At 35.7% G+C, this 23,523-nt stretch overlaps 1 protein-coding gene across 42 annotated transcripts in view; it reads right to left on the bottom strand.

The window, feature by feature from the left end:
- STAU2 (staufen double-stranded RNA binding protein 2) overlaps positions 1-23,523 on the bottom strand; it is a 295,961-nt gene that overhangs the window by 260,251 nt on the left and 12,187 nt on the right. For 7 of the 42 annotated variants that reach the window (XM_072734502.1, XM_072734478.1, XM_072734464.1 and 4 more), the window contains one exon: positions 11,998-12,175. The exons of 31 other annotated variants lie outside the window; for them this stretch is intronic. In XM_072734502.1, coding sequence (XP_072590603.1) covers positions 11,998-12,028 — 31 coding nt within the window. In that variant the 5' untranslated portion in view covers positions 12,029-12,175. Of the gene's footprint in view, positions 1-2,951; positions 3,081-11,997; positions 12,176-16,182; positions 16,337-23,523 lie in introns of those variants that run through there. 4 more of the 42 variants (XM_072734466.1, XM_072734475.1, XM_072734477.1 and 1 more) reach the window with 2 other exon arrangements.

Here is a 23,523-nt window from a genome sequence, read left to right as displayed (position 1 = left end):
TCTATAGTTAAACCATTCTAAGTGGCCTGCAAAACAAACAAACAAAACTAGTAATTATTACTTTTTGAAACAGCACAAAAAAGGCAAGAGTAAGTCAAGAGAGGTTTGAGGAAATCTGCATCTTACTCACTCCGCTGTAAATTTTTTAAACTGTACCAGAAAGTCAGTCATTAAATAAAATACAAAGTGACCTGGGCTACAATCGGTTTTGGTCCTTGCATACCATGGCATTAAATAACTCAAGTACAACAGATAACACAGATACCTGTATCTATATCAAAAAGCAAAGAAAAATGACAATTTGTTAAAAATGAGAAAATATTAAATTCTGCTAAAAATCATCTAACACATAGCATTTATACCACTGTACAATTTTCATAACTCAGCAATGCTATATATTCATCTGCTAATATGCAAAAAATAGTAGCATAACAAATACAATGTGACAATTTTATAGTGAAAATTTTTAATAGCATAGGTTTTTAATATTTTAAAATGTGATTAAAATGATAAGTTTATAGTTCTGTATACTTGTTTGGTAAGAAAACCTGATCTAAATCCCTTAAAGGAAAATGTCAACTAATACCATAGTGTTAAGCTTATATTCTTTTAACTTTGACTTTCTGTTTCATAAAAATTACACGAATCCAATAAAACATTTCAATGTGTAGCTCAAGTTTTGGTGTGAAAGGTGTGCAAATATACACAGGATCTCACTTAGATAAAGCTTTATAACTAAAATTTAAAGGTTTAAAAAAAATAAAAATAAAGAATAAAAATAAATAAAAATAAAATTTAAAGGTTTAAATTTGGTAAATTTAAAAATAATTAGTCCTAGTTGTAATTTATTTTACAAAATGATTAAAACTTTATTTTAAATAGCAATAGGCACCCAGGTGGCTCAATTGCTTAAGCAGCTGCCTTTGGTTCAAGTCATGACCCCAGGGTCCTGGGATGGAGCCCCCATTGGGCTCCCTACTCAGCAGAGAGCCTGCTTCTCTACTCCCTCTCTCTCTATTACCCCCACTTGTGCTCTGTCTCTCTCTTTCTCTATCTCTCTGTCAAATAAATAAATAAATCTTTTAAATATATAAATAATAAATAGCCGTGCCTCTATTTAATCAGGAATCTTATTAACTACTTGACAGAGCTCAGTGATAGAATAATAAAATAATAAAATAAAGGTCACTTTCTTAGACAGTAATATAGAAATAATAGTTGTTTTTGTATTACTGGATAATTGTATGGACTGAATGAGATGATACAAGAACTGTTAACAATGATAAGAATCCATTATTACTCTGATTATAAACAATTTGTTAAAAGACACCACCATCATAAATAAATAAATAAATAAATAAATAAATAAATAAATAAATAAATAAAATAAAAAATAAATTAAAAAAAGACACCACCATCAAATTATGAAAAGTGATACAGTTTCATAAACTTTTTTTCATAGTCCTCCAAGCCAAAATATTCTGAGTTAAAATGTTCTGTTAGGATGAGTTGATTTTATTCATACAAATAGACTTCTTTAATATTCTGTAAAAATCATGTATGTTATTTTTTCCACTAACTTATGACATCCTAAGTTTGTTTCCACTGAAAAATTCCCAATTGCGATATAAAAGACATTTAAGATTTCTCATATTTGCATTAAGGGAATATTCTCTGTTGATATGAAATTTGTTTAAATTTCATGTAATTTGTATAAATATCACTATAACTTTGATAAGTAACACTGGTAAATAGATCCTTTAACAACCATAACAGCACATTCAACAAAAAATATACTCTTCTGGGGATCCCTGGGTGGCTCAGTGGTTAAGTGCCTGCCTTCAGCCCAGGGCATGATCCTGGAGTCCCGGGATCGAGTCCCACGTCGGGCTCCCTGCATGGAGCCTGCTTCTCCCTCTTCCTGTGTCTCTGCCTCTCTCTCTGTGTGTGTCTCTCATGCATAAATAAAATATTTAAAAATATATATATATACTCTTCTTTTTGAGATATACCCTAACTTTTATATTTTTATAAAATGTCCTGACTCTCTGGAACTTCAATCTTTAAACTATACCAAAATAATGGAGCTGAGAGTTTTCAATCAACAGGCAAAATCTCTGTCCTGGGCACCTGGGTGGCTCAGTGGTTGAGCATCTGCCTTCGGCTCAGGTCGTGATCCCAGGGTTCCGGGATCAAGTCCTGTATTGGGCTCCCTGCTGGGGAGCCTGCTTCTCCTTCTGCCCATGTCTCTGCCTCTCTCTATGTTTTCTTCATGAATTAAAAAAAATCTTTAAAAAAAAATAATCTCTGTCCCAAAAGTGCTCCCAGAATGGTATAACAGGCACATGGGATCCCTGGGTGGTGCAGCGGTTTAGCGCCTGCCTTTGGCCCAGGGCGTGATCCTGGAGACCCAGGATCGAATCCCACGTCGGGCTCCCGGTGCATGGAGCCTGCTTCTCCCTCTGCCTGTGTCTCTGCCTTTCTCTCTCTCTCTCTATGTGTGACTATCATAAATAATAATAAAAAATTTAAAAAAAAAAGAAAGAAACAGGCACATACAATAAACACATCTACAGTATAAGTGCTATAATAAGGCTGTTATAGGAACTTCTTAGGTGAAGGAGGTACTGAAAGGCAGGTTTCAAGAGATGGTGGTTAGATTAACTAAGTAAAGTAGGAATTCACCAAGCTAGCAAGGGTAGAAGAAAGAAAGACAATTCAAGCTTGTTCATAGCACACATGCAGAAGCAAGCAAATAACATACATCACATTCCAGCAAATAAAAGTGGATCATTAGCAGAAAACAGAATGCCTAGAAGGAAACGGCAGAAAAAAACTGACCAGAATCCACCAAAACACCAAAAGTTTCCTAAGCCAGAAATTAGAGTAGCAACATTTTCAAAGTAGTTAAATTGCAGCCAGAGCTGTTGCTAATATATAATCTACCTCACCTGCCAAGGCAAGTCTCTCCACAGAAGAATCCGTTTCCATCCCTGATCCCAGAAATGACCTGGACACAGTTTCTAAGTTTCTTTGCTGGTTTCCCTTCCCCTATGTCCTGCTATTGGAAGTGACTCATCCTAATTCCCAATAAAAGGGGGGGTGGGGGGGGGGGGTGGCGGGGGGGGGACAAAACCAGAGTCAAAAGAGGAAAAAAAAAAAAGAGTCAAAAGAGCAAAAGAGTTGCATCATCTCATTCAATTCATATAGTTATCCAGTAATATAAAAGAGCAAAGAGTCCACATGCTCTTGCCTTGTAGGAGAAAGATGACTTCCTATCTATATCTGTAACTGAAACAAACCATATAACTTTAAGTTAGACTATAAGGTTGTCCAAGCAAAACCACTACCCAAGAATCAAACTGCTCTGTTATAATTGTCTACCTATTTGGGAAAAATTTAGGTTCCTACCTCATATAAACACAAAAATAAATTCCATAAATATTAAAGTGTAAAATATAAAAATATGACAAAAGCACAAGAAAATTTAGCTAAATGTCATAATCCTGAAAGATAAAAGGCTTTTCTAGATAAGAAGGGAAACCTAAAAGTCATAATGGCATAAACTGGCAGATTTATAACATAAAAATGTAAAACTCCCATACTAGCAAAACACATCACAAATGAGCCTTAAAAAGTATACAAACTGTAGAGAAATATTTGCAACATGTAAAGAAAAATTGCTAACACCCATAAAATACAAAGATGATAAAAAGAAAAAAATTTTTAATCTGACAGAAAAAAGGGCAAATGCACTCACAATCGACTCACAATATAATTTGAGTATACACATTCATTCAAAAAACTAATGTCTAAAGAGATAAAAATCTGAATTCCAGTGAAACGTAATTTACCACATCAAACTGGCAAAGATGACAAAATGATCATATTAAGTATTGGCAAGGCTGTGGGAAAATGGGTACAAACTATGCTGATGCAAACATAACTTAGGACAAACTTTCTGGTGAGCAATTCAGCAATACTGATTAAAGTTTCAATTGCAGGGCACTTATTCCCAAAGTCAATTAAGCCTCTGACTCTTGGTTCAGATTGTGATCAGCTCAGATTGTGATCACAGGGTTGTGAGATTCAGCCCCAGGATGGGCTCTGCACTCAGTGAAGAATCTGCTTGAGTTTCTCTCCCTCTCTGTTGGCCCTAAACTCCTGCATACATGCTCCCTCTCTAAAATAAATAAGTTAATCTAAAAAAAAAGTTTCAATTGCATCTATCTTTAAAACAGCAATTCAAAAAAATAAAATAAAATAAAATAAAATAAAACAGCAATTCTCTATCTATGTATTCATACTACGGGAAAACTCACATAAAATATACCGTAACATGGGCAGCCCAGGTGGCTCAGTGGTTTAGCGCCGCCTTTGGCCCAGGGCCTAATCCTGGAGACCCGGGATCAAGTTCCGCGTCGGGATCCCTGTGTGGAGCCCGCTTCTCCCTCTGCCTGTGTCTCTGCCTCTCTTTCTCTCATGAATAAATAAATAAAATCTTTTAAAAAAATTATATACAGTCACAATCTGCATAGCAAGATTGTAATTCAAGAACTATAGACAAGCTAAATATTTATCCATCAACAATTAATTAAATAAACTACAATGGGACGTTCAACCTTGAAAAGATGAGATACAGAGCTTATGCGCTGATATGGGAAATGTTATAAATGTTAAACGAAAAACAGGGAGCTTATTGCCCGATTTTTTTTTTAAATCAGGCACCTATGTATTAAAGAAGAAATGCAGGCAACTGGCAGAGAACAGAGGAAGTCCTCACTTTCTATTTGAAGTACCACATTGTTTTACCTTTTTATGATGAATATATATATACATAAACTTTATATTTAAAATATTTTACAAAGCCATTCCAAAAGTAGGGAGTGGTTTATAGTGTAAAAGTCTTATTAGACACTATTTGCTACTGTCTTTGCTTTGCTAGTCTTTGCCAGGCCACCAAGGTTCTGAAAAAACAGTAAGATGCTCAAGGACCTGATTCAAAGCAGGCCGTAAGTGCCATGTCTACAATTCCTAACTTACAAATGAAGTCACCTTGGGATTTAAACAATGCTAAAACATGGTGTAACCTTACCACATTTGATATGATCAATCTTAATTTTAGCCATTCTAATAGCTGTGTAATGGTATCTCACCGTGATTTTAATTTGCATTTCCCTAATGACTATATGTGTTGATCATCTTTTCATTTTTTCCACACTATCTGTATTTATCCTGTAATGAAGCATCCATCTGAATATTTTACCTATTTTTTAAATTGGGTTATTTTTCTTATTGTTTTATTTGAAGAGTTCTTTATATATTCTAAATATGTCATTAATCAGGTACATGTTTTGCAAAGATTTTTCTCCCAGAATCTGGCATCTCTTTTCATTTTCTTACCAGGTCTTTTGAAGAGCAGACTTAAATTTTAGTAACATCTAGTTTATCAATTTGTCCATTTTCACATTGTGCTCTTGGTGTTGTATCTAAGAAATCATTACCTAGTTGAAAGTCTCAAAGATTTTCTCCTACATTTTCTTCTAGAAGCTCTATAGTTTAAGGTTGTACATTTAGGTCTCTGAGCCATTTTGAAATAACCTTTGTACATGGTGCAAAATATTGATTCAGTTCCATTTTTTGTAGATCAATATCCAAGGCTCAAGCACTATTTGTGAAAAATGCTATTACATTTTTCACTGTATTGCTTTTTACGGCTTTGTCAAAATCAGTTATTGGTATGTAAGTGGGTTTATTTCTGGACTTTTTCATTGATCTATTTGTCTATTTTTAATGCCAATATTGCTTTTACTATTGCTTTAGAATATTTCTTGAAATTAGGTAAGAGTGTCCCCCCAACACTGTTGTTTTTCACACTTGTTTTGGCTATTCTAAGCTTCTACATTTACATATGAGTTTTATTTTAGGCAAAACGCCTGCAAGGATTGGGGAAAAATTACCTTGAATATACAGATTAATTTGATGAAAATCAACATTTTAACAAAATTGAGTTTTCTAAGTCATGTACAGGTTATACAGTTGATTCTCAATATTGAAATAATAATATATCAATGATAATTATGTTTTATAATGTCACCATGAACAGTGAATTATCACTGCTGCTAGAGAAAAGACAAGTTCCTATAAACTTGTGTCATAGTATTTTTCTCAATCAATATGTTACCTTGTCTTTTGTGTATTTCCGCTACTTAGTATATATTGTTGATTCATTAACACTGAACTCAGAGCTTACGATATTCTAACTCCTGCCTGAACAAAGCTTATCTAAATACATGTGCCTTCTCTATAAGGCACATCACAATTTTCTTGTGCTTAAGAATTCTACACAGCACTTCAGCATCATGTTTAGGAACCATTTTAAACAACTAAATCAAAACAACAACAAAAAAACTACAAAAATACTACAATTGTGGCACTGAATAGACCAAGAAAAGGACACTGGCTTAATGCACGAGAACTAAAACAAGAAAACAGAATGTCACCTTGTTCATTCTCATTTCAGACTATACATCAGGAAACTCAAATTTTGTGCCACTCTGCAAAGCACTGCAAGTATTGATTTGGGGATTACAAATATATATGTATTTTTTTAAGATTTTATTTACTTAAGAGAGTGAGAGAGAGAATGTGAGAGAGAAAGCAAGGGAGAGGCAGACAGAAAGGAAGAAGCAGACTCCCCACTGAGCTGGGAGCCAGATATAGGGCTCAATCCCAGGACTGCAAGGATCATGACCCGAGCCAAAGGTAGACACAACTGGCTGAGCCACCCAGGTGCCTCGGGATTACAAATATTTTAGCAAATAGTTCAATTCAAAATACAGAATCTGTATCAACCGTCTCAATTTATTTAGGTAGCTTCACTTTTTTTCAAAGATTTTATTTATTTGAGAGAGAGCAAGCACAGGTGGGAAGGGGCTGAGGGAGAGGGAGAAGCAGACTCCCTCAGCAGACTGAGCAGGGAGCCCTACACAGGGCTTAATCTCAGGAGCCTGAGATTATGACCTAAGTAAGCCAAAGGGAGACAACTTAACCAACTGACGGAGCCACCCAGGTGCCCCAGTATCCTTCACTTTCTATCAGTGGTATTTTGTAGTTTTCAATTTTAACATATTTTAATGTATCAGTAAGTATTTCATATTTTTATATTTTTAAGTGGTAATTTTTATTTCAATTTATGGTTGTTCCTTACTACTTCACAGAAACCCATCTGATTTTTGTAAACAATCTTAGATACTTCAACCTACTAAACTCATTCAATTAGTGCTAATGGGATTCTATGAGATTTTCAACATAGACAATCAGGTCACCTGTGAATAAGAATAGTTTTACTCTTTCCTTTCCCATGTGAATAACATTTATCTTTTTTTGCTTCCCTGATTGCACTAGCTAGAACCTCCAGGACAACGCTGAGTAAGACTGGTGAAAATAAACATCTCTTATTCCTGATTTTACAAAGAAAGTATTCAATCTTTCACCAGTAAGTACAATGTCAATAAATGAGGTGTGTCATGAATGTCCATTATCAGATTGAGGCATCTCACTTCTATTCCTAGTTAAAGGTTGTTTTGGGTTTTTCTAAATCAGGAATGGTTATGAATTACTCAAATGATTTTTTTGCATTTATTGAGATGATCATGATTTTTACTTTTTAGTTTGTAAATGTGAATTATATTGATTTTTTGGTTAAACCAACCTTGCATTCCTGGGATAAACGTCAAGTGGTCATGACATATTAACCTTTTAATACACTGTTGAATTTGATTTGCTGAAATTTGGCTTAGATTTTTGCATCTATATTCACAAGTCGTATTATTCTGAAGTTTAATTCTGGTTTCCCAGTAATGCTAGCATCACAGGCTTTGGAAAATATTCCCTGTACTTCAAATAATTTTAAAAAGTTGATGTAGAATTGATATTATTGCTTCTTATAGCGTTTTACATAATTCACCAGTGAAATGATCCAGACCTCAAGTTTTCCTTTTAAGGAGATTTTTAACTACAATTTCAATTTATTTAATACATAGAGGGCTATTCAGATTATCTATTATTTTATTCTACTTCCTTTGGGATTAATTTACTCTTCTTTTCCCACTTTTTTTTTTTTTTTTTTTTTAGGAAAGGAGGGGGAGGGGGAGGAGGGGGAGGAGGAAGGGGGAGGAGGGCGGAGGGGGAGGGGGGAGGGGAAGGAAGAAAGGGGAGGATCTCTTTTCCCACTTTTTTAAAGCAGAAACAGAAGTTATTTATTTGAGATCTTTATGTTCTAATGTAGACATTAAAGCTATAGACTCCCCTCTATAGATGGTGTTTTAGCAGCATTTTTAATGTTGTTTTTGTTCTCATTCAGTTTAAAATATTTCCCAATTTCCCACTTGATTTCTTCTTCTGATTACTTATAAGCATGCTATTTAATTTCCAAATATTTGGGAATTTTTCCAAGGATCTTTCTATTAATGATTTCTAATTTAATTCCACTGTGGTCGAGCAGCCCCAGTGGCGCAGCGGTTTAGCGCCACCTGCAACCCAGGACGTGATCCTGGACCCTGGATCGAGTCCCACGTCGGGCTCTCTGTATGATGCCTGCTTCTCCTCCCTCTGCCTGTGTCTCTGCCTCTCTCTCTTTCTCTCTGTCTCTATGAATAAATAAATAAAATCTTAAAAAAAATAATTCCACTGTGGTCTGAGAAGATTCTTTATGAACTGAATCCTTCTAAATTTATTGAGACTTCTTTCACAGTTGTATTTTGGTAAATGTTCTGTAAACTTTTGAACAAATATGTATTCTGCTCTTCTGTAAATCTAGATATAAGTGAAGCTGATTGACAGTAGCATCTAACTTAATTGTACCTTTGGTAATTTTCTGTCCACTTGTTACATCAATTATTGAAAAGGGTTACTGAAATCTCTGACTATAGTTGTGAATTTGTCTTTGCATTTCTATTAATTTAGTATTGAATGTTTTGAAGTTCAGTTATTAGGTGCATAAACATTAAACCCACTATGTCCTCTTAATTAACTGACCCCACTATCACTATGAAATAACCTTAATCCCAGATAATACTGAAATCTCCTTTGTCTGAAATTAATAAACTCACTCCAAGTTTCTTTCAAATAGGTTACCACATTGTATCATTTTCCACTCTTTACATTTAATCTATTTGTATTTCTAGTTAAAAGTGCTTCTTGTAGTAAGTATATCGTTGGATCTTACCTTTTACTCAATCTTGGCCTCTGAATGGGGGTATTCAGAATATATTCACATTTATGTATCTAATGTGGCTATTATTCATTAGAACATTTCATCTTGTTCATTAGAACAAGTCATCTTGCTATTTATATTTGTCCAAGCTGATCTTTCCTTTTTCATATTGTCATGACTTCTGTTTGATTATTTTACATGATCTGCTTTTCTTCACTTCTTAGTTATGATTTACTTTAGTGGCTGCCTTAGAGTTTACAATATATATCTTTATCACAGTCTATCTTTAAGAGATATTAAAACCACCACCCAGTGTAGAGCATAAGAATCTTATACTTCCATTTCTCCCTCACCCTTTAAGCTACTATTATCGTACATTTTACTTTATGTATGCTATACACCATACAGTATCTCATTAATATTTTTACCTAAAACTATTACATTTTAAAGAGATTAAGAAATTCTATATATTTTCCCAAGTAGTTACCATTTATTATGTTCTTTTTTTATTATAATGATTCAACTGATACCATTTTCCTATGAATGAGGTGCATACTTTAAAATTTTCCTGAAGGGGGACCTGGGTATTTCAGTTGGTTAAGCATCTGCCTTTGGCTCAAGTCATGATCCCAGGGTCCTGAGATCTATTCCTGCATCAGACTCCCCACTCAGCAGGGAGTCTACTTCTCCCTCTGCCCCTCCCCTATGCTCGTGCTCATTCAGTCTCTCTCATGCATTCTCTCTCTCTCTCAAATAAGGAAAATCATAAAATAAGATGCAATAAAATTTTCTTGTAGTGGAGGAAGTGTTAGCAATTAATTTCTTCAGCTTCCCTTTGTCTGAAAATGAATTTTTTCATCTTATTTCTGAAACAAATTTTTGCCAAATATAGAATTCTAGGGATATTACTTTTTCATCTTTCAGTATTTTGAAGACGCTATTCCTCTGATTTCTTGCTTATATTGGTTCTGACAAGAAATCTAATACTACCTTTATCTTGGTTTCTTGTGCACAACTTGATCATGTCATTTTCTCTGACTCCTTTTAAGATTTTTCTCTTTATCACTTGTATTTGGTAATTTGAATACCTGGGTGTAGTTTCCTCTTTACCTCCTATACTTAGTAGCTCACTGAACTTCCCTATGGTTTCATCTTAATAAAACTTATTTGGAAAGTCTGGGTTTATGGTTTCATCTTAATGAAATGTATTTGGAAAGTTTTTGACCACTATTTCTGGAAATACATTTTTATGTACCCTGCCATTTTTAGGAACTCTATTTATATATTTGTTTGAGGTATCCTACAGCTAATCAATGTTTCCCCCCCTTTTTTTTTCTCTGTATGTTTCTATCAGCTGGTTTCTATTGCTATGCCTTCAAGTTCATTAATCTTTTCCCTGCAAGGTCTAATCTGCTATTTTTCTCATCCAGTATACTTTCCATCTCAGATGGAGTTTTCATCTTTAAAAGTTCTATATAGATCTTTTTGCATCTTACATGTTTCCAACTTTCTAAACATATGGAGTATAATTATAGCAAATAGTTTTAACATCCTCTGCTAATTCCATCATCTATGTCAATTCTGTATCACTATGATTATTTTCATTATGGGTCATGTTTTTAGGCATATATGGGAATCTGAATGACATGCACTATGAATTTCAACTTGCATGCTGGTATTTCCCACTTTTTTTTTTTTTTTAAAGATTTTATTTATTCATTCATGAGAGACAGAGAGAGAGAGAGGCAGAGGGAGAGGCAGGTTCCACACAGGGAGCCCAATGTGGGACTCAATCCCGGGACTCCAGGATCATACCCTGAGCCGAAGGCAGGTGCTAAACCAGTGAGCCACCCAGGGATCCCGTATTTCCCACTCCTATAAATCTTCCTGAACTTTGTTCTGGGATATAGTTAAGTGATTTGGAAATATTTTGTTCTCTTGCTTTTATAATTTGTGATTCAAATCCAGAGCAACATTTCCTCAACTAGGGGAATGCGCCAAGCTCCACACCTCAGTTCTCAGTGCCTGGAAGTCTCTCAGTGTGGTAGGCTCAGGCCATTGTAGGGCTTACCTCACTTGTTTCTTGCCAGTCAAGAATCACTAACCATCACTGCCTCATGTGCAATGTCTTCAAAATTACATTTTGTGTACTCTGTTTTATGGAGCACGGGATTGTTTCATGATGAGTATAAATAGAGTCCCTCTTACTACATATGAGCCAGATGCAATCTTTGTACTTTTAATCTATCTTTACCCTTATATTCAAAATAAGTTTCTTGACACCATATATTTGAGTATTGCTTTTCTAGCCAATCAATCTGAATATTACTTTGTAACTAGATTGTTTAGGTCATTTATATTTAATTATCAAAAGAGTAAGATTTAAATCTAGTATTTTGCTATTTTTGTCCCATTTCTTGTTTATATCTCTTGTTTACTCCTTTTTTCACTTTTGCCTGCCTTTTTGTGGACTGATCAGTTTATAATATTCAATTTCATCTCCCACCATGGGCTTATACATTGTTTTTCTTTATTTTTTATTAGCATTTGTTCTAAAATATACAAAGTATACCCTCAAATAAATATTATACCACTTTACATAGGGTATAAGCACCTAAAAATACTATACTTCCCTTTCTCCTGTACCATTCTCCATGCTACTGACATCAGTTAATCAATCTATTTTCATGTATGCTAGTACACTAATTCACTATTATCTTTGCTTTAAATAACTATCTTTTGAAAGGTTTAAAAATGAAGAAAATATATTTTATATTTACCCCATATTTTATCATTTCTTGCACTCTTCATTCGTTTTCACAGATCCAAATTTCCACCTGTTAAGTATTTTCCTTTTGCCTAAATAGCTTCCTTTAAGATTTCTTGTAGTGCAAATCTGCTGAAAATAAATTCTCTGATTCTGCTTCTCAAAAGTTGTTTCCATTGCAAATCATCTATCTGGATAAGGAACCAATATCCGGAATATATAAAGAATTCTGATCTCTCAAAAACAACAATAAATAAATCTCAATTTTTAAAAAAAGGCAAGAAACTCAAATAGACATTTCTTCAAAGATGATATACAAATAGCCATCAAGCATATGAAAAGATACTCAAAATCACTAATTATCAGAAAAATGCACATCAAAACCACAATGAAATACTACTTCACACCCATCAGAATGACCATTAATCAAAAAAGAAAAGGAAGAAAGGAAGGAGAAAAGGAAAAAAGTATTGGTGAGGATGTGGTTCCATATAAATTTTAGAATTATTTGGTCTAGCTTTATCAAAAATACCACTGGAATTTTTATAAGGATTGCACTGAATTTGCAGCTTGCTTTGGGTGTTATGGATATTTCAATATCAATTCTTCCAGTCCATGAGCATGATAATGTATTTATCTTTGTATCCTTTTCAGTTGCTTTCATGGTGTCTTAGTTTTCAGGGTATAGGTCTTAAACCTCCTTGATGAAATTTATTGCTGGGTACTTTATTCTTTTTGATACAATTATAAATGAGATTGCCTTCTCAATTACTTTCTGATAACTCATTATAGAAACCCCACAGATTTCCATATGTTGCTTTTGTATCCCATTAATTTACTGAATTCATTTATTAGTTGTAAAAGGTTCTGGTGAAGTCCGTTGGGCTTTCTATATATAGTATCATCTCATATTTAGGTAGTGAGTTTTACTTCTTCATTTCCAATTTGGATGCCTTTTATTTCCTCTTCCTATCAATTGCTGTAGCTAGGATTTCCAACACTGTGTTGAATAAAAGTGGGGAGAGTGAGGGATCCCTGGGTGGCGCAGCAGTTTGGCGCCTGCCTTTGGCCCAGGGCGCGATCCTGGAGACCCGGGATCGAATCCCACGTCGGGCTCCCGGTGCATGGAGCCTGCTTCTCCCTCTGCCTGTGTCTCTGCCTCTCTCTCTCTCTCACACTGTGTGCCTATCATAAATAAATAAAAATTAAAAAAAAAATTTAAAAAAAAAAAAGTGGGGAGAGTGAGCATCCTTTTATTCCTGATCTTAGAGGGAAAGCTTTCATCTGTTTACCACTGAGTATAATGTTAACTGTGGGTTTATTATGCCTTTATGTTGAGGTACATTCCCTCTGTATCCACTTCTTTTGAGAGTTCTTGTCAAAAATGCATGTTGAAATTTGTCAAATGCCTTTTCTGCATCTACAAAGATGATCATACAATTATTTCCTTCATTTTGTTAATGTGGTGTATCATGTTAGCTGATTTATGGATGTTGAGTAATCCTTGCATCCCTCAAATAAATCTCACTTGACCATGATTTATTATCCTCTTAATTATCCTCAGTTTGCTACTATTTTGTTGAGAATTTTTGCATCAATATTCATTGGTGATATTGGCCTGTAATTTTCTTTAAAATTGTATGTGGTGTCCTTTTATTTTTAAAGATTTTATTTATTCATGAAAAGCAGAGACACAGGCAGAGGGAGAAGCAGGCTCCCTGTGGGGAGCCCAATGTGGGACTCAATCCCAGGATCCCAGGATCACAACCTGAGCCAAAGGCAGATGCTCAAACCACTGAGCCACCCAGGCATCCCTTATGTGGTATCCTAATCTGGTTTGCTACCAGGCCTCACAAAATGAGTTTGGAAGTATCCCCTCCTCAATTTTTTGGAAAAGTTTGAAAAGGATGGGTATTAACTTTTTTTTTAATGTCTGGTAGAAATCACCAGTGAAACCACCTGATCTTGGACTTTTCCTTATTGGGAGGTTTTTGATTACTGACCAATTTCCTTAGTAGTAATTAGTTCATTCGGATTTTCTATTTCTTAATGATTCAGTCCTGAAAGACTATGTTCCTAGGAATTTATCCATTTCCTCTAGTTTGTCCGATTTGTTAGCATATATTTGCTAATGGTCTCTAATGATCCTTTTTACTGTGGTGTCAAATGTAATTTCTCCTGTTTCAATTTCTGGTTTTGATATTAGGGCTTTCTCTTTTTTTCTTGGTTAGTCTATATGTTTGTCAACTTTATCTTTTCAATGAACTGTCTCTTAGCTTTATTAATTTTCTATTATTTCTCAGTCTCTATTTCATTTATTTCTCCTCTGATCTCTATTATTCTTTTCTTCCACTAATTTGAGCTTCATTGGTTCTTTTTTCCTAGCTCCTTCAGGTGTAAATTAGGTTGAGATCTTTCTTGTTTCTTGAGGTAGTCCTGTATTACTATAATATTAACATATTAATATTATATTTAATATCATAAAATATAATGTTAATTAAGTTGATATAGTATCTTAAAATTGCTTTTGTTGTATCCCAAAGATTTTGGTATGTCAGAGTTTTTTTTTCATTTGTCTCTCAGTACTTATACTTCTATTTCCATCTCTCAGCATGTCTTTGCTATCTTCAATATCTATTGGTCGTTGAGCAGCATGACATTTAACCCCCCCATTTTAGTGTTTTCAAGTTTTCTTCTTGTAATTGATTTCTAGTTTCATATTCATTGTAATCAGAAAAGATGGTCAATAGGAGTCAATCTTTTTTAATTTACTGAGGCTTAATTGGTGGCCTAACATGTGCTCTAGCCCAGAGAAGATTCCATGTGCACTTGAGAATAACATGTATTGTTGCTTTTGAATGGAATGTTCTGAATATATTAAGGCCATCTGATGTCATATAAGGCTGATGTTTCCTTATTAATTTTCTGTCTGGATGATCTAATCATTGATGTAAGTGGGTGTCAAAGTCCTCTACTATTATTGAATTGCTATCAATTTCTCCCTTTAGGTCTGTCAATATTTGCTTTAGATGTCTTGATGTTCCTATTTTGGGTGCATACATATTTATTAATGTTATTTCTTCTTTTGGACTGACCCCTTTATCATTATGTAATGCCCTTCCTTGGCTATTATTATGATTTTTGCTTTCAAATCTACTTTGCTATAATAGCTTTTTTTTTTTTTTAATATGCTCTACACCCAACCTGGGGCTTGAACTCATTACCTTGCAATCAAGAGGCACATGCTCCACCAACAAAGCCATCTAGGCACCCTTCCAGCTTTCTTTTCATTCCTATTTGCATGGAATAGCCTTCCCCATCCCTTCATTTTTAGTCCATATATATCCTTACTTCTGAAGTAAGACTCGTGTGTGTGTGTGTGTATGTGTGTGTGTGTGTATATATATATATATATATATATATATATATATATATATATATATGGTCTTGTTTTGCTTTTTCTTAAATCCATTCAGCCACTGCATCTTTTGACTAGAGAGTTTAGTCCATTTACAATTACAGTAAAGTATGTACTTATTTCCATTTTGTTCATTGTTTTCTGGCTGTTTTCATAGTTCCTCTGCTCCTTTCTTATTTCTCTTTCTTTCTGGTTTGCTTTCTTTAGTGTTATATTCAGACTCCTTTCTCATTTTCTCTTGTGTATTTATTGTAACTTTTTGCTTTGTGGTTACTATGAGGTTCATATATAACTTATTATGTATAGAATGGTCTGCTTTGAGACAACAGTAGTTAAATTTGAACATATTCCAAAACATATTTTCTTCACCCCTGCCCATGTTTTATATATTTTTTTAAGATTTTTAATTTATTTATTCATGAGAGACACACAGAGAGAGAGAGAGAGAGAGAGAGCCAGAGACACAGGCAGAGGGAGAAGCAGGGTCTATGCAGAGAGCCCGATGTGGAACTTGATCCCGGGTCTCCAGGATCAGGCCCTGGACTGAAGGCGGCACTAAACCACTGAGCCACCCAGGCTGCCCACGTTTTATATTTTTGATGCCACGTTTTGTATCATTTTATGCAGTCCTTAACTAATTATCATATAGTTTTAATTTACTATTTTTGTCTTTAAGCTTTATACTTGCTTTGTAAGTGATTTATCCTCCACTTTAATTTTTTTTTGGCGGGGGGGGGGCAGAGAGAGAGGGAGAGAGGGACTCTCAAGAAGGCTCCACACCGGGATCCCTGGGTGGCGCAGCGGTTTGGCGCCTGCCTTTGGCCCAGGGTGCGATCCTGGAGACCCGGGATCGAATCCCACATCAGGCTCCCGGTGCATGGAGCCTGCTTCTCCCTCTGTCTGTGTCTCTGCCTCTCTCTCTCTCTCTCTGTGACTATCATAAATAAATAAAAATTAAAAAAAAAAAAGAAGGCTCCACACCCAGCACAGAGCTTGATATGGGGCTCTATCTCATAACCTTGTGATCATGACCTGAACCAAAATTAAGAGTTGGATGCTTAATTGACTGGGCCACCCAGGCACCCCTGATCCACTACTTTTAATATATATTTACCTTTTCCAGTGAGATTTTTACTTCCATACATTTTGTTATTAATGTCATTTCTTTTCAGTTTATAGAAGATCCTTAAACATTCCTTATAAGGCTGATTTAATAGTGATGAACTCCTTTATGTTTCGATTATCTGAAAACTCTTAATCTCTCCTTCAATTCTGAATGATAACCTTGCCAAGTACAGAATTCTTGGTTGGAAGTTTTCTGTTTGTTTTTGTTTTGTTTTGTTTTTTTCCATTCAGCACTTTGAATACGTCATGCCACTCTCTTCTGGCCTGCAAAGTTTCTGCTGAATATGAATGTTATCCCAAGCGAATGTTATCCCACCTGATGTTGTCCCAAGGATCCCTTATCTTCATTTTTTTAAAATTCTTTTGTGTTTTCACTACTGTGCCTATGTGAGCTCCATTGCTCTGTCATCCAGTTCACTTTTCCAATACTCAGTTCATCCAGTCTGCTGTTGAACCCGCCTTGTATATTTTTCAATTTAGTTTGCTCTTCAGCTCTGTAACTTCCGTTTGACCTTTCTTTTATTGTCTCTTTATGAAAGATCTTTGTTCATCTATTCTTCTCCCAAGTTCAGTGAGCAGCTGTATGACCATTAACTTTGAACTCTTTATCAGGTTTGGATTGCATATCTCCATTTCATTAATATCATTTTCTGATGTTTTATCTTTTTCTTTCACTTCGAACATTGTCTCTCATCTTGCCTAACTCATTTGTTTTTAGTTATCAGCAAATCAACCTATCTCTCCTTGTGGAGCAGCCTTGAAGGAGCAGCCTTGTGTAGGAGGTGTCACGTGCACCTCAAAAGCAAAATCCCCTCTGATCACCAGAGCTAGATCCTCATGTGGGTTGTATGCACTGGCTATTGTGGTGGCACCATGTCTGTAGCACAGGGTGAGTGAAGTTGGCATCTAACTCGGCTGCAGTATGTGGCTGTGTAGAGCTTTCACCTGGCTCCAACATGTGATTGCACTGTGGGAGTGGGCAGGGTTCTCAGCTGGGTGTGCCCACTGGCTCTAGCAATTTGAAAGATAATTACAAAATGGTTTCCACCAGAACTAATATTAACAAGGTAGGATGAGTTCACAAATACAGCACCCATCAATGTCTTCATTTCCAGAGAAATGTCCCAACAGTTTCCTGCCTGACAGATGCCTTAAAATTACTAAGTGGGTCTTCTTCACAAAAGCACTTTTTTTTAAAGATTTTATTTATTTATTCATGAGAGACACAGAGACCGAGAGAGGCAGAGACACAGAAAGAGGGAGAAGCAGACTCCATGCTGGGAGCCTGACATGGGACTCAATCCCAGGTCTCCAGGATCACACCCTGGGCTGAAAGTGGTGCTAAACCACTGAGCCACCCATGCTGCCCACAAAGGCACTTTTCAATGTGGTATTTCTGTGCTGGTCCTGGGGTGAGTATATGTGCAAACGCTATGAGAATGGGTTCTCCATTCCCTAGTTTTATGGTTTCTCTTGATATAATCCCGGTTGGTTTTCAAAGCCTGGTGTTTAGGTGGCTTATCTCTCTTGTGCAGGACCTAAGGATTTGGGTTCCTATTGTGAAGAACAATAGGAACTTGCTCTTGCTCCTTGGGAAAAGTTTTGTATTTTTGAGTTTTCTCCTGATTGTGTATCACACCTGGGATGGGTGTCTTTGCAAAATGATGTCTCCACATCTTCTCCCCATCTCAATGCTCTTTTTTGTCCTTTGTTATAGAGGCTCTGTTCCTTTGGTCTTGTGGTCGGTCTTTTAAGAGGAAATTATTTCATATGTGGTTATTTGTTGCAGGAGGAGCAAGCTCATGGTCTTCCTACAGCACCATCTGGAATCCAACTTATTTTTTATTTTGAGGTAAAATTGATATAACACCAAATTAAGCATTTTGAAATGAACAAACCAGTGGCTTTTAGTACATTTGCAATGTTGTGCAACTACCACCTCTATCTTGTTCCAAAGTATTTTTATCACCCCACAAAGAAACTTTGTACCCATTAGGCAGCTGCATTCTATTTCCCTTACCTCTAGGCCCTAGCAAACACCAATCTGAGTTCTGTTTATACAGAATTACTCATTATGGATATTTCATATAAATGGAATCATATAGTACGTGACCTTTGCATCTGACTTATTTCACTCAGCAAAACGTTTTTCAAGGTTCACCACACTGTAGCATATATCAGTATTTCAGTTTTGTTTTGTTTTTTTATATATAGTTGAATAAGAGCCAATGGTATGTATATATCAAAATTTGTTCATTCTTCCATCTACAGGCATTTGGGCTGCTTCCATCATTTGACTCTTGTAAATAGTATTACTATGAACTAGCGTGTGTGTGTGTGTGTATGTTTTCAGTTCTTTTGGGTATACACCTAGGAGTGGAATGCCTGGGTTATATGCTAATCCTATGTTTAATTTTTTATAGAACTGCCAGACTATTTTCCACAGAAGGTAAACCATTTTACATTCCCACCAGCAATGTACAAGGATCTGCTTCTCTACATCCTCACCCACACTAGTTACTGGTTTTGTTTTTTATACTAACCATCCTACTGGGGATGAAGTGATACATCATTGTGATTTTTATCTGCATTTCCCTCATCACTAACAAGTTCGAGTATTTCTGCATTTGTATATTGGCTATTTTTATATTTTCTTTAGAGAATTGTCAATTCAAGTCCTTTGCCCATTTTTTAGTTGGGTTGTTTGTAGTTTTGTTGTTGTCAGGGTTTTAGTTCTTATGTTTAGGTCATTGATCCATTTAGAATGTGTATATTACTTTATTTTTCCCCCTCTCAATTCTTTTCCATTAGTTTATATGTCTATCCTTATGTCAGTACTACACTGTTTTGACTACTGGAGCTTTACAGTATGTTTTAGAAATGGACAAGTATGAGTCCTCCAACTCTATTCATTTTCAAGAACAGAGTTTTGGCCTACTACAATTTCATGTAAATTTAAGAATCTGCTTTTCTAGTTCTGCAAAAAGGTCACTAGAATTCTGATAGAGATCACATTGAATCTGCACATTGCTTTGCATAGTACTACCACCTCAACAATAACACAGAATATCTTTCCATTTATTTAGGTCTTCTTTAAGTTATTTTATTTAATTTCAACAATGTTTTGTAGCTTTTAGTATACAAATCTTTCAATTCCTTAGGTTTTTGAACAATATTAAATGGAACAGTTTTCTTAGTTTCCTTTTGGGATTATTCATTGCTAATATACAGAAACAATTTTATTTTGTGTGTTGCTCTTATACCAATTTTTCTGAATTGTGTATTAGCTCTAGTGGGTTTTTGCAGATTCTTTGGGGTTTTTTATTATGAGTTCATGATGTCTACAAATAGAAACAATTTTACTTCTTTCCCAATTTGGATGTTTTTTCTTTTTCTTGCCTAACTTCTCTGGCTGTGACTCCTACCACAACGTTGAAGAGCAGTACAAAAGTAAGCACACTTGTCTTGTTCCTGATCACAGGTAAAAGTGTTCAGTCTTTCACTGTTGAATTGGAGGTTAGCTGTGAGTTTTTCATAAATCCCTTTTATCATACTGAAGAATTTCCCTTCTTTTCCTAGTTTTGGAGTGTTTCTATTACAAACAGGTGTTATATTTTTCAAAAGTCTACCTTATTAACTGATGATGTTTGTTTGTTTATCTTCATCCTTGTAAGGCAGTGTATTATACTGATTTCCCTATGCTGAACAGCTCTGGGCATTCCTACCTGGATAAATTCCATTTGGTCATGGTATATAACCATTTAAATATACGACAGGATTCAGTTTCTTAGTGTTTTGTTGAAGATTTTTGCAGTTGTATTCATAAGGAATATCAATCTGTAATTTTTGCATTGTTTCTCATGGTGTCTGGCTTTGGTATCAGAGTAATGCTGGTCTCACTGAATTAGGAAGTGTTCTATGTCCTATTTTGGGGAAGAGTCTGAGATGAACTGGTGTTAATTCTTTAAATGTTTGGTAGAATTCACCAGTAATATCATCTGGTCCTGGACTTTTCTTTCTTTGGGAGGGATTTTTTTATTATTATTACTAATGCAATCTGTTTGCTTCTTATAGATCAGTTCACATTTTCTATTGCTTCTTGAGTCAGTTCTGGTTATCTGTTTCTAAGAATTTGTCCATTTCACGTAGGTTATCCAATTTGTTAATATACAGTTATTAATAGTATTCTCTTATAACCTTTTTTATTTCTTCAATAAAGAAATAAATATTTCAGCCGCAATATTCCCACTTTCGTTTCTGATTTTAGTTACATGCATCACTGCTTTCCCCCCCTTTTTTGTGAGTCTAGGTAAAGGTCTGTAAATTTTGTTGATTCCTCAAAGAATGAACTTTTGGTTATGCTGATTCTGTTATTTCCTATACTCCATTTCACTTGTCTCCATTTTAATCTTTATTATTTCCTTTCTTTGGCTCACTTTGAGTTTAATTTGCTCCACTTTTTCTAGTTTCCATAAGGTGAAAAATTAGATTATTTGAATTCTTTTGAGCTCTTCTTTTTAAATATAGGTACTTACTGCTACAAATTTCCCTCTGAGCACTGCTTTTGCTGCATCTCATTAAGTTGTGGTATGCTGTGTTTTCATTTTTACTTGTGTATAATTATTTTCTAATTTCCCCCTTTGACCTGCTGGGTATTTACGAGTATGTTGTTTAATTTCTATGTATTTGTGAGTTTCCCAGTATTATTGACTTCTAGTTTCACACCAGTGTGACCAAGATACTTTTATGATTTCAGTTACTTAAACTGTATTGAGATTTTGTGTGTGTGTGTGTGTAGGCAGCCCAGTGGCCTAGCAGTTTAGCACCACCTTCGGCTGGGTCTGTGATCCTGGAAACCCAGGATCGAGTCCCGCGTTGGGCTCCCTGCATAGAGCCTGCTTCTCCCTCTCCCTCTGCCTGTGTTTCTGCCCCCCACCCCTGTCATAAATAAATTTAAAAATTTTTAAAAAAAAAGGGGGGGGGTTTTTTTGTGGTCTAACATATGGACTACCCCTTGTAGTGTTTCACGTGCACATGGGAAAAAATGTGTATTCTGCTCTTACTGGGTGTTTTGTGTGTATCTATTAGATCCAACTGGCTTATAATGCTGTGCAAGACCTCTATTTCCATACTGATCTGTCTAGATATTCTATCCCTTATTCAAGGTGAAGCAAGCATTGTAATTTTTGACTGAATGATTGAAACCATAAATTTTATTGTTGGATTCCGAATTGTGTTGTATTCCTCTAGTGTTGGACTTTTTCTGGTGTACAATTAAACTACTTGGGATCATTTGAAGTCTTCTGAGGACTCTTCCCAATGCCTCATGTATTACAAGGTCTTTAGACTCCGAATGATCTAGATATAAACTATTAACAGCCTTGCATGATCTCTGGAAATTGTTTTCTTACTGCCTTCCAGTAGTTCTTTCCCTGACTTTGAGTAGGTCTTAGTCATGCATTTACAGATTGGAACTCAGTTAAAAACTCAAGAAGCACCCTCTGCAGATCTCCAGAATGTTTTCATGTTTGAGTGTACTTTTTTACTTACTTACTCACCCCTCTTCCCCCAAGTCTCTTCTCTCTGGCACTGTGCCCTGCAATTCTAACCACCTTGGCCTTCTCAAACTCACTTTTGTTTCCTAATCTTAGCAAAAGTGAGCTGTTTTGGTTCTTCCTCCTTGCAGTGCAGCCTATGAACAACCTCTAGGCTTTACTGCAAACTGGTGTAGAAGAGCTTACCTCATTTGTTTCCATTCTCTCAGGAATCAGTCTGATGACACCTGCCATCCAACGTCTAAAAATCACTGTTTACATATTTATATGTTCTCAAGTTGTTTAAGGAGGAAAGGTATATTATTACTGCGTAACAAATTACCCCAACTTATTAGCATCTTAAAAAAACAAGCATTTATTTTTTTCACACAGTTTCTGAGGTTCAGAAATCAAGAAGCAGCTTAGCTGGGTGGTTCTGGCTCAGGATATCTCATGAGGTTGCAGTCAAGATGTCCGTGGGCCAGTAGTTTACAGCTGGAAACTTGACAAGGGCTGAAAGATCTGCTTCCAAGAAGACTCAGTCACACACTGTTGGCTAGAGGCCTCAGTTCCTTGTTAGCTGTTGGCAGGAGGCCTCAATTTCTCACCACATGGGCCTCTCCATAGAGCTATTCACAACATGGCAGCTAACTACTCTGAATGAGCAAGGGGGAGGAGCATAGAGAGGGGAGGGCAGCACAAAGGGAGAGAAGAGGCAAAAGCCACAGTGTCTTTTATAACCTATCCTTGGATTATCCATCACTTCCACCATATTCTATTGACCACACAAACAATGTGTGAGGGGATTATGCAATGGAATAATCAGGTATCAGGAAGCAGAGATCATTAGGGCCATCTTGGAAGCTGGCCACACAGAGGAAAAATCCTGTTATCCCAACATGGCAAAATGCCAAAGTCCTGCTTACACATTTTAACTTCCTTATGTTGTTTTTTTTTAATCCTCAGATTATAAACTGCATCCTACGACTTGGAGAAAGATGGCAAGATTGTAGATTCTACTCCACAGCCAGACTTAGAGAAAAAATAACTAAGTAGCATCAAGTTTTAAAAGAATAGAGTCCTTGGTGCCTATGGCAAGAGGGAGGAGAACATTTACAGCACACCTGGAGTTGAGAAATGTTCAAGTGGCTTTTCATTCCCCCAAACAACTACTCTAATGACTAACCTAAACGTCTGCCCTCCTTTCTCATCAATCTCTAAAGCCAGACAGCAATAGCAACAGCAATTATTAATTGCATTAGTAATAGTACCAGGGCCAAAGCGAGGCATTTTGCCTGTTATTAGTTCAATTATTCCTCACCATAAACCTGTGAGATAGGTATCATTATTCCCTAAAGGCTAGGCCTTAATTTCTTGATAATCCTAACTTGGCTTTATACTTCATAGTATATCCTGATACACGTTTATTTTTCCTACCTATCACCTGGCTACCCCTTGCCCT

This window comes from Vulpes vulpes, chromosome 13, assembly GCF_048418805.1.
Source record: "Vulpes vulpes isolate BD-2025 chromosome 13, VulVul3, whole genome shotgun sequence".
NCBI lineage: Eukaryota > Metazoa > Chordata > Mammalia > Carnivora > Canidae > Vulpes > Vulpes vulpes.
Note: the sequence above shows the minus strand (reverse complement) of the source record. Positions and strands in the feature narration are given on the sequence as shown.